The 16,860-nt window shown below is 34.1% G+C and overlaps 1 protein-coding gene across 1 annotated transcript; it reads right to left on the bottom strand.

The window, feature by feature from the left end:
• Positions 1-5,114: 5,114 nt before the first annotated feature.
• Positions 5,115-16,860, bottom strand: LOC129254433 (coiled-coil domain-containing protein 42 homolog). Its single transcript, XM_064115147.1, has 9 exons — positions 16,616-16,860; positions 15,504-15,609; positions 14,464-14,568; positions 13,658-13,743; positions 12,742-12,913; positions 11,828-11,991; positions 9,783-9,851; positions 9,280-9,367; positions 5,115-8,342 (listed from the first exon to the last, which is right to left on the bottom strand). The coding sequence occupies exons 1-9, from the start codon at positions 16,669-16,671 to the stop codon at positions 8,247-8,249; spliced, it is 942 nt and encodes a 313-aa protein (XP_063971217.1). The 5' UTR covers positions 16,672-16,860; the 3' UTR covers positions 5,115-8,246.

Below are 16,860 nucleotides of genomic sequence, written 5' to 3'. Positions count from 1 at the left end.
TGGTGAGGGGTTTTTTTTTACTCTCTCCTTTACTCCATTGTTCCCTTTCTTTTGTAAACACGTATACTAAGCCCTTCTCTGTGGGAGAGGAAAAATAAGAAAAAGGGGTAAAAAGCTTGAAAGAAATCGGACAAGCAATAAGAAAGTTATGGCTGTTTGACCATGCAAGTTTCAAATAATGCAATTCGGTATGTGGTAGGGACAACTTCCCCATAGCATAGACTGTGTAATTAATTTGCTAAAGTTTTATCATAGATTATCACTTATCATAGATTTGTAGTTTTCTCATAAGAACTTAAATCCCCTTGGGCATGCAGTAATCAAAATATTGCACAGAGATCATACTTTTTTATGTCCTCATAAGATAGAACATATAAACTGAAGTAAAACTTTGCAGTAAATAAATACTTTTTAGCCATTTTGTGTACTGGAGCAAATATACGAGTATTTCTGATACTCATGCATATAGGTATACATCTCTATCTCTCTCCCTTACCTCACTATTCATGATGACACCAGTGCCGCAGGTTGATGTCTCTATATTGTGATTACAACTATTTACATCTCTTAAAGATTACTATTTGTTTGTTTGTTTGTTTGTTTGTTTGTCTTTTTTCCTGTAAAACAAATCTTTGGGGTGGATTCTCCTTAAACATTATCAAACAGTTTAGGAATTGTCAGTTCTGAAGTGTTAAGTAAACAATTAACTTGCTGAACATTCTGCTAAATTTCACAGACGAATCCAAGATAGATGTACTACACACGAGAAAGTTGTAGGTCTATGTTTGAAAATGTGGTCAGAATCATACTCGGCTTTATGTTGTTAAATAATAAACCGACAATTTAGCTTTTATAGTGCAGACTAACGAGCGGAAAAAAATGGACAAAAAATACAACAAACAAGTAATGAAAAGTAACTAACCGATATTTGGGTGTTTAATTATGTCAATAAATCTTCCCCCTCTTCGCCGTGCCGTATGATATGGAGCTCTTTTTTCCGGGTGCCCATGCACATCTGTCGTATGTTATACGCTCTATGATATTTCGCAGAGCAGAGCGAAATTAAAGTTAATTACAGTACAACTTAAAACACATGCATTTTAGAATGTAAGTTTTAGATTTCCAAGAAGCATTATTCTACCAAATTTTCTGTCTGTCTTTCTTTATGTATTTCTTTTTTTTTTCTTTGTTCATTTCTTTCTTTTCTTTTCTTTCTTCCTTTCCTTTCTTTTCTTTTTAAGATAAAGCAGTGATAACCCTAAACCAATATCATGACTGATCGAAAAGTTCAGATCAAGAACGCTGACATGGCAACTGACATGCAAGATGAAGCCATCGACTGCGCCAGGAAGGCAATGGAAATGTTTAACATCGAGAAGGACATCGCGGCCTACATCAAGAAGGAGTTCGACAAGAAGTATAATCCAACCTGGCATTGCATTGTGGGTCGTAACTTCGGCAGCTACGTGACGCACGAGACTAAACATTTCATCTACTTCTACCTGGGACAAGTCGCTCTCTTGCTTTTTAAATCAGGCTGAATTGTAACTCTTCATTTAAAGTCGGCTAGTTCGCTTTTTAGTTCTTTTGTAAGAATCGTCTGAGGCTCCACTATATTTACATTTTGATATTCTCTCAATTAATTTCACACATAAGTCAGACCCGTGTTCATTAGTTTTATCTATGTGTGTGTTTTTTCAGTCACGGTGAAGTGAAGTACGAAATGCATATACATGTAAATAAAAATGAAAATGGTCTGATTACATAAGAGAGGATTGCATTAGAATTGGTTACCATTTTAAAATACGTTTGTAGGCAGGGATGGCGCTAGGGTGTTTGAAAGGGAGACAAGATAACCCATATTTTATAGGCTATGTATTCTTTCTCTATCTATTACAGAGTTGCAATATTGAACAATTATACAACCAGGATTGTCCTCTTTTCACTACTTAGAAATACCATAGGCCATATGTAGCCAGTGCCGCTCCTCCTAGACCACCGACTATCATTGCAAGCTTAAAGAAAGGGGAAGAATTCTTTATCATAAAATTTCATATTGTTTACCAATTTAAGAAAGCTTTTAGCCGGGTCTTACGAACAGAAGCTGAAAGGAGTACCCTGATTATAGGCCTATATATACTTTTCGGATGAAAACTAATGCCGTTTGTCATGTTTGTAGAGAGATAACCTTTTTCCGTATTGCTTTACTTTTTATAAGTAAATGATGGTCGATTTTGAAAGGATAACCCACCCAATTTCATTTTTTTTCTGTGGTTTGAACGAATAAATGATGGTGTAATTAAGCTCGTATTATGAACAAAAATTAATGTATTTTAATCGCTAAAATGTCTACTTCAGAATACAAAAATAAAAAACTCTTGCATATCATTCTTGTTAACTGAATGAGTAACAAATATTTGGATAATTGATATTTTCATTAATTCATCTTTCATCTTCATTTCATTATTGTGTCATGATACAATGATTAAAAGAAGTATACCACTTTCATAACCTAATTTGTCAGGGGCAGCAGCTAGCATTAAAAATGCATAACAATAACTGTGATAATATTTGCGTGATATATTTTCAATTAGAATGAAGAGAAATGAAGAAAGCAAAATGAATCATAATGGAAATACGGGAGGCTGCCATATAAAGCTATAAGCTTACTTTAAATAGATGTCTTTAAAGGAAAAGGCCACACGTGAACTTTGCAAACACATCCACCTGATTAGTGGGCATATACTAGTGCATTAAATTTCTCATCACCTTTTCTGTAGTAATTGCCAATGTTATAGTATGTTTTTACGTTTGTGTATAGTAATCATGGATATTTTAAGAAATTTTGTGTCCATCCTAAAATGTCACAAGTCCGAGTGAGATAGAAAAATCGAATATCCATACTTGTAACTTGTCGGCCTCATTATTTTGTAGACCTACATGGAAATCACGTCTCTTTTAAAGAATATTAATAAATATCGAACAAAATCACTGCATAACAAGTATGTTGTTGAGGGTTGAAATATTTGAAATCTTATTCAGCGGACATTCACTTATGTATCTTTATGCACCTTAATTGGTGATCATGAACATGATGAAGCAAAGGAAATCGTGATATTTTATCCATTATTCTTGTTCAAGGTTCATCTCACCAGGTTCTTTCTAAACTTCTCTTTCTTTGACATTTTTTTATCTCTCCCTCTCTCCACCCCCATACCCCCCCCCCCCCTCTCTCTCTCTCTCCCTACCCCTCTTACACATGCATCTCAAAACGCACAGTTATGACACTTCAAAAATTTATCCTTGGTTAAGATTTCAATGTTGACGACGCCGCCGCCGTCGCCGTCGGAAAAGCGTCGCTTAAAGTTTCGCTCTGCTATGCAGGCGAGACAAAAACACAGAACGTGATATGACCAAACAAAATATTTATCAGACTTTGGCCCATTTCCCTTTTTGAAAAGTTTTGAAATATTAGCGGGTTCACCCCTACCTATTGCTTTATTAATTTGAGAAATATTTATAATGCAGTTTAATAACGAGACACATTCTTCTTGGGGAGGATAGATCCCTTTTGTGGCCACAACAAATCAGCAATGTCTTTCTGGCGGATCGCTCGTATTGATATATACAAGGGTGGGGCTCCATTTTTATCATGTTTGATTAGTTGAAACTAAATTGATAAGCAATGATACTCCTAAAAAAAGTTTGGAAATCTGACTTTGATCTATAATCCCTCCTCGGTTTTAGTTAATATTAAAGGGGAATGAAACCTTTGGAAGAAGAAGGCTTATGTCGAAACAGAAAAATTAAAGAATAAGAACAAAGAAAGTTTGGACAAAATCGGACAAATAATGAGAAAGTTATGAGCATTTGAATATTGCAATCACTAATGCTATGGAGATCCTCCTATTGGCAATGCGACAAGGATGTGTGATGTCACATGTGAACAACTTTCCCTTTGATGTACTATAAAATGGCACCCAAAATGTCTCTTTTTGCTTTTTCTTGTGGTGTTACAAACTCTTTATCCATGATGTATTCTTTGAATATCTGTATTACTTGCCCTCCTATAGAAAGAACACATGATCCACTGATAGATGTGATAAAAGAGGCACTTTAACTGAAATATAGACTAAAGTAATGGGGAGAGTTGTTCACAAGTGACATCACACATCTTTATCTAATAATATGAGGATCTCCATATCATTAATGATCGCAATATTCAAATGCTCCTAACTTTCTCATTATTTGTCTGATTTTTCTCAAACTTTCGTTGAACTGTTTCTTTGATTTTTTGTGTGTTCATACAAGCTTTCTTGTTCTAAAAATTTCATTCTCATTTAATGTTTGATTGATACCGATGAATAGATCATTTAATTTTCTTTAAAATTACACCCCACATGTTATGATTATGGTTCACATGAAGGTGCAGTGCCTTAAAATGTGGGGCAAGGTCAAAATTCAAAAGTTGCAAAATGACACGCTATTGAAAGTCACTGTTCTTTTTTTCCGACGTGATGAATGAGTTTGTCAGCGGTTTCTTTTGTTTTCATGCACCTATACATTAACATGGAATCAAACACCTCTGTATACAAGCAAACACATAACAAACATGCATGGTTATTTCAAACCACGACTAAAACCATGTTATCTCACAGCACCACCACTACATAAACCACAACAAAACATCAAAAATGATGAAGCAGGGGTTTGATGTGAATGGATTTTAATCTCTATTGACACCGTGACAGACAAAAGAATCATGTTCTTTATTGACCCTCCGTGACTATTTCTGCTCGTTTTGCAGCTTTCCAATTCAGACCTCATCCAACACTTTTGAATCCTGCTTTTTTCATGATGGCATGATCAAAACAAGCATGGTATCATTTTAAAGAGAATTAAATGATCTTGTGAATGATATCATATATGCACTGTGTAAATTGGGAGTTGGGAGAAATTAATGGCCAAACTCAGATTTCCAGACTTTTTTTGAGGGGTTAATTTATATAAAGTCTATATAAGTTCTTAGTGATTCATTATCTGCCATATTTGGGATCTTCTTTCAATCTCAAATACATAAACACGACCACATACACAGCTTTACAAATCATGAATTGACAATTGTATCAAAGATATTTATTGAAGATTTTATCAATGATCATTTTCACTGCTACATACATTTCTGATTACACATGGATATAGTTTCTATTTCCTTGTCTACACTTTGGTATAACATTGGTAAGATGCATTTCTGATTGTAAACAGTGGACGGCTCATACAATTCAAGAATAATCATTTAATCCAGTCACCATTAGTCTGAAAATATCATGGCACTCCATTTTACAAAAAAAAAAATTAATTTCAAATATGAATATCTATAAACACATAAAACAAATTTCTTTGTCATTTGGTAGGCTTCATCTTGTTTATCTTTCAAACGGATATGCAAATGTTTTCCATTTCACTTCTTATCCACCCCTGGCCATCTTTAACATTTTTATCACACATTTTTTTTCCATCTTAATCTAGATAGTAGTAATAAACATAATTATAATGGCAACCATGCAAATAACATTCATGTAGTACCACAATCGATCTGGCAAATAATAACTTGACCTCATACATAAACAATAATTTCAAAAAGGCATTTGTATAGTCCTGTCCATCTAAACATAATATATTCCAAGGCGCACAATCACCATTATGAAACGAGAATGCAAAACTTCCAAAATCCCCCCCCCCCCTCCAACAGAAGAGCTACATCTGTAAGAATATAAGCCACAGTTTTAGAAGTATTGAGATAGTGGAATGAGGGTTAAGCCATCGTGATGCTGAAATAGAGGATGATGCAGAGAGAATGAAGAAGGGTGAAGGAAAAACAATAACAGAGACGATCAGGATTGCAATAGCAACACAGATAAAAATACATGCATGATGTAGAATGCACTAGAGTAACAGTGGAGTAATAAATTAATTAGCATTACATCCGCGTGAGTGACAGAGGGGAGGGGGAGAGAGAGAGACATACAGAGAGACAGACAGACAGAGAAAAGGAAGGATACAGAGGAATGCAGGAAAAGACAAAAAGGCAGATACAAAGAGAGGAGAGGGAAGGGGCAAAGACCAAGAGAGAATACAGACAGACAGACAGACAGAGGCAGAAAAGGACACAGATAGACAAAGAAAGATAGAGCAAGACAAACAGAGATAGAGACTGAAGGGGTGGTGATGAATATTGCATGATAACCTAGAGCATAAAATCCTTTACACATCTACATATTATACCAATGTCTGACAATAATTTGACACTTGCAAGGAGGCGCGATAGCTCAGTCGGTAGAGCGGGGGATTCGTATTCCGGTGACCCGGGTTCGATTCCCACTTGGTGCGCTAGTGCCCTTTGGTAAGGCATTAATCCTCATTACCAGGTCCTTCGTAGAGGACCTTAAGCCGTCGGTCCTCTGGTTGCTTGCTTACAAGCATTCATGCTTTCTTAGCAATCAGGTAAAAAATCCCCACCAATCCCCAACCAAAATCCCCAACCAGGTTAAGATTTAAAATTCTTAGGTTCTGGTCGATAAATCTCACTATCAGGAGTGGATGACAAGCTTCTGCTATAAAACATGGAAATGGTACAATAATATGATTGGTTAAAAGCAAATTTGTCACTGATATCTGGTATTTGATACCAAACAGAAAGTGTATGAAACATGTTTTCATTTAACAAAAATTGCCAAGTACATTTCTAAAATAACTTTCTATCAGCAATTCTAATGCCCCTATCTACGTTGGCTTTTCACTTTACCTGTAAAATTGATGACAAGTTACATGATAAGGGTGGGGCAAAGGGCTTTCAGGAAGAATATATCGGTTTGTATGTCATCTACACAGTAGGGTTCAATGTTAAACTAAAACAGATTCTGAAAATGATGAATATAAATTCTAATAACTCTGAATTTGCTCAAGATACTTAAATAAATAGAGAAGAAAACCATCCTACTCATGCGTTCAAATGAATCCATTAAATGAGTTCAAAATTACTGGACAAGGGAACTGAGCATTAATATCAGCATTGTTACTACATTATAAGCTAGCAATTAGCAAATTCCATGTCATATCACATCATTTTAGACTATCAATAAAAGCATGTTTTACATAAAAAGACTCTTCTTGTTATTTACAGAAATGGCAAATGTCCTTCAATACAAATCACATAGGAAATTCAGTGATGCAAATCTAATAATATAGTACCGTTCACTGACTTGATTATGATAATTTACTTTTTAATGATTTGGAACATTAATATATTTAAATGAAAATGCTCCTCCAAAGGAACAAGTACCTTTGAATAATAGGGAAGACTAAAATTTAGAGGCATATTTGAATCAAGGTGGGTTTTCTTGAAGTGATCTAAACATGGCTGTATACTTTCAGTGGTATTCTACATTTAATTGAAGCATCATACATACTGTAGAATCTAAGTGAATCTAAGTGCATTCAATCAATCAAAATTTGAACCATATGGTTCTGAAATGTTGAAGAAACAAAATGGCAAGAAAGGGTTTTGCATAAACATACTAATATAGCCTAGCTCATCGTTGTCGCTGAAAAAAAACAACAACAACTGAACCATATCTTAATGGTTGGGGGGCAGTGAAAAGAAAAATTAAATACTCATGATGGACATAGCATACAATAGCATATAATGAATTTTGTAACCATATTTTTTTTTCTAAAATTGATCAGATGTCCTGATAAAACAAAGGGGAAGATAAAACCTTCTTTGAAAGCAAAATTGTTTCAGGTTTCATGGAGACATGAATGTTTCTCATCAAGCCAGTTCAATGACAAACAGTCACTATGTTAAGTGCCCTTGCCGGTTCCCACTTTTTTACAATTTAGGATTTATAGCAAATTATAATCCACTCTTCAGGACAGCTGAAGATAATATCTCTTAAAGAAGATGGGGAAGGATAAAGGGTAGTGTTTCAAACTTGTAATTGAAATAATAATAATAATAATTGTAAGCAATCTTATATGACCTTAAAAAATACACAACTAATCCTGAGACTCCCATCTAAGTGAAAAAAGTAAACTCTAAATCATAATAATCATATAAATAGATATAAAATATTGAAATACATGTACTTAATGCTATATTATACACTGTACAGCTTTATACATTAAATCAACATCTATAACAGACTTTATACATATGTACAGAAATAAAAATGAATTGTTTTAATTTATGGGTTTGAGGATACTGCTCCTGACGTAGCGGCGACTTCTGCTCTCTTGATCTCTGTCGTGATCTGAGTTAGGTCCATGATAAATGTCTGGATCTATTCATATAAAGGCAACCAAAAAAAAATGTTTAAAATGATCCCTTATACAATACAATATCAGAGTCCTGTTCCACAAGAGATATTAAAACAATTGCCATCAGTTACCATCATTTTAAGTCATTTACAAAATGGTGCCCAGATTGGTCTTGTCTATCGCGATATCAACATATTGGAGATTGGTTTGCAAGCTCAATTTCTATTGAAGTACCTTTATATGAAATGACCTGAAACTATACTTGTGTAACTGCTGATACTTTATACCATTATTAATCATATTCAAGTTCAACAGAGTCAGGACTTATTATTTCATAACTACAGTATCCTGAAAATTCAAAAATCATTATCTTTGGTAATGTGGATACCATTTTATTAATCCCAAAATGACGTGTGAACTTAACTTGTGACCGGAAATGATGTTAATCTACAATATTTTCTACTCATTCATAACCATTCACTTTCATTGAAAAGGGGCATATACTTCCAGAATTATCTTGACAATTATGAACACGAACATTGATAATGTGAAATGAGATTCAATCCAAATGGTCATTGACACATGATAACCCCCCCCCCCAATGTCTATGTTGCTTTCATGCAACAGGTCCTTAGAATTTCAAAGTTGTGATATTCGTTTTTAAAGAGTTCAATTCAATAGCAACAGTGCTGACTCGTAAATCAATGACGATGAATAATTATTCAAAAAAAAAAACACCATTCACAGAATAACAAAATTCTAAGTTCACTGACCCTAAATGACATTTGACCTTCATCATGTGGCCTGAAACTCGTATCAAATGGTCAAGAAAGAGGTTTGTATACTCTTGAACTTTTAATGGCATTTCAAAAACTTGACATAAATGCAGGTAAGACAACAATCCTATTAAGGCAAATTGTTATTCAACCATAATTGAATCAAACATGATGTAGTAAATACCTTTGTTAGCTGCTCTAATGTGTTTTCTGTTCCCAGTGATGCTGTCTTAGCATGTCTGCTGACGAGCTGGAATAAATTGTGGGTTGCCCTGAAAAAAAGAAAGAAGGACAATAATTAGTAAAACAGATTCTGAAACTTTCTATCTACCTCATGAAGGCCTAAAACTGTTCTCTTTGTTTCTTTCCCTATGCGATAGTAAAGGACGAACTTCTTTTTCACCTCCGACTGCACTGTTAAACTACAGCATGCCAAAAGACTGACCTAAAAATAGTTGTTTGCTGTCCTAGGTATTGATAATAACTCCCAGAAACCTTTATATTCCAAACTGCATCTTTATCATCTGTCCATGGATATTAGACAAAGACATAAGCTTTACTATGTCACATATTGATTACATCGAGTTATGAAAGGGGTTTATGGGGGAAATCCAAATACACTGTGATACTATACTTGAAGAGAATTGGCGATTAATCTCAGAAACAGATTAAAACCTTTCTACTTACATTTTTATTCTCCCTAGAAGCAGCGTTTTCTTGGCAGCTGTGTTTTTAATGTGGGTCCAGACCGATTCCCTGTGAAGGCAAATAAAGCATATACCTTGGATTACATAAGGTTCTAAAATCGTAAAATGGGGGGTCCATCTTACAAAGAGTCGTGATTGATCAGATCAAACACAACTATGGAAAGCCAGCTAAGTCAACACAAAAAATGCATGTTCGTTCAAAAAAATTATAGATATGATGTATATTCATAAATTCATTGATTTCTTGACAATTTGGTATGTTCTCCTGTTTACAAAGGACAATTTGCAAATTTCCTGTAGAAAAAATTATGACACTGATCACATGGATTTCCATGGAAATACGATTGATTGGATCAATCGTAACTCTTTGTAAGACGGGGCCCGGATGTTGCTTTGATTTTGTTGAAGTATACGAAAAAATACAAAACATTAATAAAATCTAAATGAATTTGTGACTGCACACAGTAAAAAAATGTATGCATTAACCATTGTCAGACCAAGAATACATAACTTATACACCTTCTAAAATTTTCAAATAAAGACTTTGTCACCTTTCACATTGTACTCTAGAATCAAGTCATATCAGTATCACTAAGTTTGAAATTGAAACCTCAATTTTTTTTTTTATTGCGAGGACAAGTTGTTTAGAGTATATGTAGGCATTTGATCTTTTACCTTGTGACCCCCAAAACAGTGATGTTTACATTGCATAACAAAGTTACACACCAACTTTTGAAATGCTTAGAATAACACAATGCATACACTTGTTTGGTCTTATTTGAAGCGTTTTGAAATGGTGCACATGTACGTGCACATCATGACCCTTTATGTCATGACCTAAAATGATCCTTGACCTGTAGTTTTATTATATGAATATATTTTATAATTTTTTAATCATTTGTCACGATGGTATGAAAAATGTTGTGATTCTACAATTTGGTGTTGTATGATATCACAATGATCTGATGACCTTACAATGGCATACTAAATAACAGACATTGAATTAGAGGAGCAACTGACAAGGCTGGTTTGGGGATATCCATAGACAAAAAGGAATAAAAAAATGAAAATGAATAAAGGAACTTTCTCATGAGAACTACAGGTGATCCGTCTATGACAGACTACCTAGTGATAGTTAACTCTTTGCACGCCACATACCTCATCTCTCCTGTGCCACATTAATTTTAGGGTGCAATCTTATACTAATTCAACTCATAAAATTTGATAGGTTAATTGTTAAAGGACAAGTCCACCCCAAAAAAAAGTTTGTTTGAATAAAAAGAGAAAAATCCAACAAACATAACACTGAAAATTTCATCAAAATCGGATGTAATATAAGAAAGTTATGACATTTTAAAGTTTTGCTTATTTTCACAAAACAGTCATATGCACATCCTGATCGGTATGCAAATGAGGAGACTGATGACGTCATCCACTCACTATTTCTTTTGTATTTTATTATATGAAATATGAAATATTATCATTTTCTCCTCATTGTCAAATGAAACAACGATTAATTCCTCCCTGAACATGTGGAATTAGCATTGTTTATGACTATATGGTTCAGTCAAGTTGGTCCTTATTGTCAAATCTGTAAAAAATAAAATATTGTATTATTCAAACAATTAAAAACAAAAGAAATAGTGAGTGAGGGACATCATCGACTGTCTCATTTGCATGTCACTGAGTTGTGCATATCACTGTTTTGTGTAAAATAAGCGAAACTTTAAAATGTCATAACTTTCTTATTCTACATCCGATTTTGATGAAATTTTCAGTGATATGCTAGTTTGATTTTTCTCTATTTATTCAAATCAACATTTTTCTGGGGTGGACTTGACCTTTAAGAAAAGCTTTGTGTGCACACAGAACAATGCGATACACACAACACTATTGTGTATGTGTGTACATGTAAGTACAATACTTGTGAATGAAATGTGACTCGAGTCGAAGTTGGCAGCCCGCTGTATGTTACTTTAGTCGAACATAGCGGGCAAAGAGTTAACAGATACGAAGATTCTTTACCATTTGACTGCTTCACTTTGAGCCGTATCTAATTGAGTCTGTAATGTTGCTAGCTGATTGTTGTAATGTAGAATTTCATTGTTTTTTTCCTCTGTGAACTTTCCCAGTCTCGCCTTCTCTTTCTCCACTGCATCCTGAGTGCGGTTTGCTTTCTCCACAAGATCCTGCAAAAGAGAATGGTGTACAAAAGAGCATTTGTAGGTTTAGAATATGGTAGCCTGGTGTTAAAGGGATTGATGGATATGGTAAAAAAGTAGAAAAATTGCTTCTGCTGAAATGAGAGGTATACTGTATCTGTTTCTAGTGTACAATAAACAATATCACAACCTTTTTTATGACATGGAAGTCATTAGCGACAGAACCAGCAAGATGACCACATCTAGGTGACCCGAAACAAAAGCCATATCCGCTGGGAAAACTTTTAATGGTATGGCGGTACCTTTATCACAAAATTATACAATATCTTGACGTAAAACTGACCAATTAGCTTATAGCAATTTTACATACCTGTCTGACTTTAAAAAATGACAAAATGATTGAAAAAGCAGATTAATCAGTGATTTTGATTATTGGGATTCTGGACAAAATTACATCCTGCATTTTAAAGTAAAAAAAGTAAAAAAACAACTCTCTAAATTCAATTTAATTTCCAATCGCAAAAGTGCAAGAAATGAGTCCATTTTGTGCTGCACTCTACCAATTATAGTACATGAGGATGAAGCACGAACACAGACCGCCTAAATGTCATTAGCTAGAACCAGGGCAATCATGCTGCATTATTGTAGAGAATTTAAAAATTTCTGATGAGTAAGTGTTATTTGTTTGATAACTATGTACATTTATCATCACATGAGCTTACAAAATAATAATACAATACTAAGAAAAGGAACAAAGAGAAAACTACTATGTCTTACTCTGTGTGTTGCAACTAAAGTCTCATGTCTGGCTATGACTTCTCGGATTTCATGAAATTCCTCAGCTGATTCCAGCGTTTTTTCCAGGAATCGATGGAAGAGTTTATGTTTATTGAGACGCTGCAGGAGTTTGTCTTTCTGACCCTGGAGATCTCCCTTTTCATCCATCAATCTGCAAAAATAAAAGAAATAAAATCAACAATGACAACTCACAAACTTCATCAATATTGTCCATGGACATTTTGTAAGATCTGACAACTTTCCTTGGTTTTGAAAGGTAGATATCCCAGAATTTGCAATTCAAATTCTCACAAAGAATTGACAGATGAAAAAAAATTGACAGTTGCTAGACTTAAACTGTAAGATTGGAATTTTAGATGATACTTGGGTACTATTAAAATCATGGACACTTTACCAAAGCTTCAATTTATTGCTGCTTGTAAAAAATAAACAGTGTACATGCTGAAAAAAAAACCAAGAACAAACATGATCTAGAATACTGTAAATTTATATTTAGATGCAATGTAAGAGTCTGGCAAAATAGCAATATTAAAGAATGATAGCCTGATTTGGGAAGGGGAGAAGATAGGAGAGAAAATTCATAAAAGAATGATTCAATCACATTTGTACCAGCAAATATCACTGCAATGGAGAATTGAAAGCTGAAATTGAACTGTGGCCTCAAACCTAATTCTCATATTTTCATGAACAAAAACCTTATCACAGTCCCAACCCTATGTCTTCCAAAATATTAAGTAAGGGACAATTACGTTGCAGGAGAAATATTGCAGATGTGTCATCACAAAAAAACATAATAATCATTTGCAGAACATTGCTATTCCTTTCAAAGTGTGTTAAGGGCAGCAATGAAATTGTTTTTCTGCCCTTGACAAAAATGATAAGAAAGCCAACTTACCTTCCTATTTCTTTGTCTTTAGTCCTCTTTAAGTCTCTTTCATCGTGTGCCTTCTTTACTGCTCTCCCCCGTTTAGAATCATTTTCCTGCAAGTATTATAAATAATTAAAAAAAATCTTAGTCAAAGTGGCTTTGTAACATAACTGAGACAAACTACTTTTTCCCATACAAGCTATTCCTATTGTTCATGTTGTCACACCATTGCAGTTGTTAATAATGTTTCCTAATGTTTCCTAAGAAGAAAATGTCGTTCCAATTAGAAAAAATTCTAGATATTGGGTTTTACAACAATTTATTAGTAATAACAACACACATTTTGTGTATATCATTCCTACGCACTTACAAAGGACTAGAGTATCATTACCCCGGCTTTAGCCCCACAGCTTTTTACATCATCCAAGCATTTCAAGGAATGAATCCTGCCAAGTCCCCATTCACTTCACTTGGGTTGAGTGCAGCACATTATGGATAAATCCATTGCTGTAGCAAATGAATGTCATGGCTGGGATTTAAACCCCTGACCCTCTGACTGAAAAGTGAGAGTCAGAACCAATAGACCACAAATGCTTTCACTAATTACATTAGCACTGTATTACTAGTAATCATTCTCTTTACCTTCACTGTCAAATGTATTATGCATGACAATTTTTTTTTTCCGGACAACAAACCTTTCTAGTTATTTTCTGTAAGATATCTGAGAAGCATCATACTAGATAGAAGGGTTTTCAATTAAGCAAAACCAACCGCTAAAATACCATTTTATGACTCATTAGTACACACTTTCTTCTTTCACTAATGAACCTTACCTTTAAGAATTTATCAAATTTGAGGAGTGATTCTTTTAGTTGATATTCCTTTCTTTCAAGCTCTTCCCTTCTCTGTTGTAGACTCTCCATTTTCATTTGAAACTCCTGCAGTATTCAATCAAAAGGCAAAACATTGATATTAGAAAATATACATCTCAATTATGCTTTTTATGCCATACTGTCATCATACTCACTTAAATTTTCTGGTAAACTAGGACTATGGCATGCCAGTTCCTACTTTGCAACAAAAATTGTATGAATTTTGATTGAAAAGAAATGTTAATGAAATTGTTCCTAGAATAACTCTTCAAGCATTTTGAAAAGTTATTGAAATTTAACAATCACTAAATTATCATTTGTATGATAAACACAACAAAACAACTACTGCCCATAGTACTGTTCCAGGAATATGGTGGTCGTTAAATTTTCAATTATGGTTAATCTAAAGATAATTGCTTTATCTAAGTTTGAATTCATCGCCAAATGGAATGAAACAATATCATAATTTACATATTGTGAGAAATAAGAACAAAATTCATCTAAATTTTGCGATCAAAGTGTCTTAATCAAAAAGGCAAGTCCCCTGCAAATATTTTTAATTCTTTTTTTGGGGGGGTATAAAACTACTTTGGAGGCAAGGGATGGAATAAAATCTTTAAGAAACAATCTTATAAATCATATACAGAGACAATATATATATTAAAAGGGCCTGAAAATTATAACATTACCAAAAGAGGGTGCCAAATACGTTCAATTTCCACATTCAATTTTTTTCTTACAAAGAAACAACTGATGTCACAGGATATATCTGTCATTAAACTTTTGTAACATTGAAATGTTAAAAACATTTTTACATTTAGCCTGTTAAAGTGGATTTGAATATAATTCACAAAATTGAATTTTTACCAAAGACTTACATGTAGACAGACAGTTTACATGACCTTTAGAGTTTATTAGTTACAATGCTAAGAGTATTAGGAAAAATGTGTTGGAAATGTTTTAAAAGTTGAACAATTGGGAAAAAGAATAAGTGACATTACCTCTTTCTGCGCTGCCAGTGCTTGTTCCACTTCAGACATTTCTCTCCTCTTTTCAAGAAGCCTGGTAGCGGGAGTAAGATGGTCATCCTCCCTCTCTGGCATCTTCCTGTCATAAGATAAGAAAAAATATTCTTCAGTCACAATACACCAAGTGAAAGCAATAATTATCATAAGCGCCACAGACAGTGTAGTGGTTCTCTTAAAAGGTCAATTCCACACCAACATAAAGGTGATATGAATAAAAAGAGTAAAATCAAACAAGCACAACACTGAAAATTTCATCAAAATCGGATGTAAAATAAGAAACTTATGCCATTTTAAAGTTTCACTTATTTTTCACAACAGTTATGAGTCGATGATGTCCATTCACTATTTATTTTGTTGTTTTTATTGTTTGAATTATACAAAATTTGACCATGAGGAACAACTTAACTGAACTAAAAAAAAAATACCAGTAATGTATGTGCATAAACTTTTTTGCGAAACTTTAAAATGTCATAACTTTCTTATTTAAATATCCTATTTTGATGAAATTTTCAATGTTTTGTTTAATACTAATAGTTTATAATACGCTTGTTTGATTTTTCAATTTTATTCAAATATGGTACATAGTTTTCATTTTCTCGAATTAACAAAATTGGTAAAAACATCTGATCAGTGTCAGTGATTTTTTTTTTGCCAACTTTACCCACAATCATGATAATACCAATTTAGTAATTAAATGTGATTATATTGTGACAGAACCACATGAAGAGTTTAAGACGGGTTTAAGAGTGTAATACTGTAAAGTGTAATCGGTGGCTGATTATGATTAGATCTTGGTAGATCTAACGTATGTTACCAGGCATTACATTAGATCCATTGCATTCAAATCTAACGTTAAAAAATGTTAATCTAGGCCCTAACTGTTGCTTAAAAGGATTCGGTAATACGAACCACGTCCACGTCATAACACACAGCGCGAGCGCGAGGGAGACCGGTAGTTCAAGGGAGCCCCACCGCCATCCCCTCGGCAAACACCCCGGGTGGACTCCCTTGAAATTGGGCCGGACTCTCTCCGACTCCGTGAGCAGCAAACTAACTTGTTAGTTATGACTTATGAGACTACTTACACGAGGAGTTTATCCTCAAAAGTCGTCCTGAAATATTCTTCCAAGCTAACTGCCATTTTCTTCTTGATTCTGAATTACAACTGATGAGAAAATTAAATGTTTATAAGAAACAGCCGACGTTTATATGCATGAAATTCCACCATAACAAACACAACGTGCACGGTAATTGAAGTTGCCTGGGTTACGTGTAAACGTGCCGAGAGAGGGAGCAACTCCTCAGCGAAAGATGGAGATCGTATCTCTGT

This window comes from Lytechinus pictus, chromosome 2 (assembly GCF_037042905.1).
Source record: "Lytechinus pictus isolate F3 Inbred chromosome 2, Lp3.0, whole genome shotgun sequence".
NCBI lineage: Eukaryota > Metazoa > Echinodermata > Echinoidea > Temnopleuroida > Toxopneustidae > Lytechinus > Lytechinus pictus.
Note: the sequence above shows the minus strand (reverse complement) of the source record. Positions and strands in the feature narration are given on the sequence as shown.

What these genes read in the sequence shown, in the direction of transcription:
- LOC129254433 (XM_064115147.1), bottom strand. Translation starts at nt 16,671, where the DNA reads ATGGCAGTTAGCTTGGAAGAATATTTCAGGACGACTTTTGAGGATAAA. An exon ending in AATTTGATAAATTCTTAAAG is followed by an intron (nt 13,744 to 14,463) that starts GTAAGGTTCATT and finishes TAATACTTGCAG; the next exon opens with GAAAATGATTCTAAACGGGG. An exon ending in CAAAGTGAAGCAGTCAAATG is followed by an intron (nt 9,852 to 11,827) that starts GTAAAGAATCTT and finishes TTGCCTTCACAG; the next exon opens with GGAATCGGTCTGGACCCACA.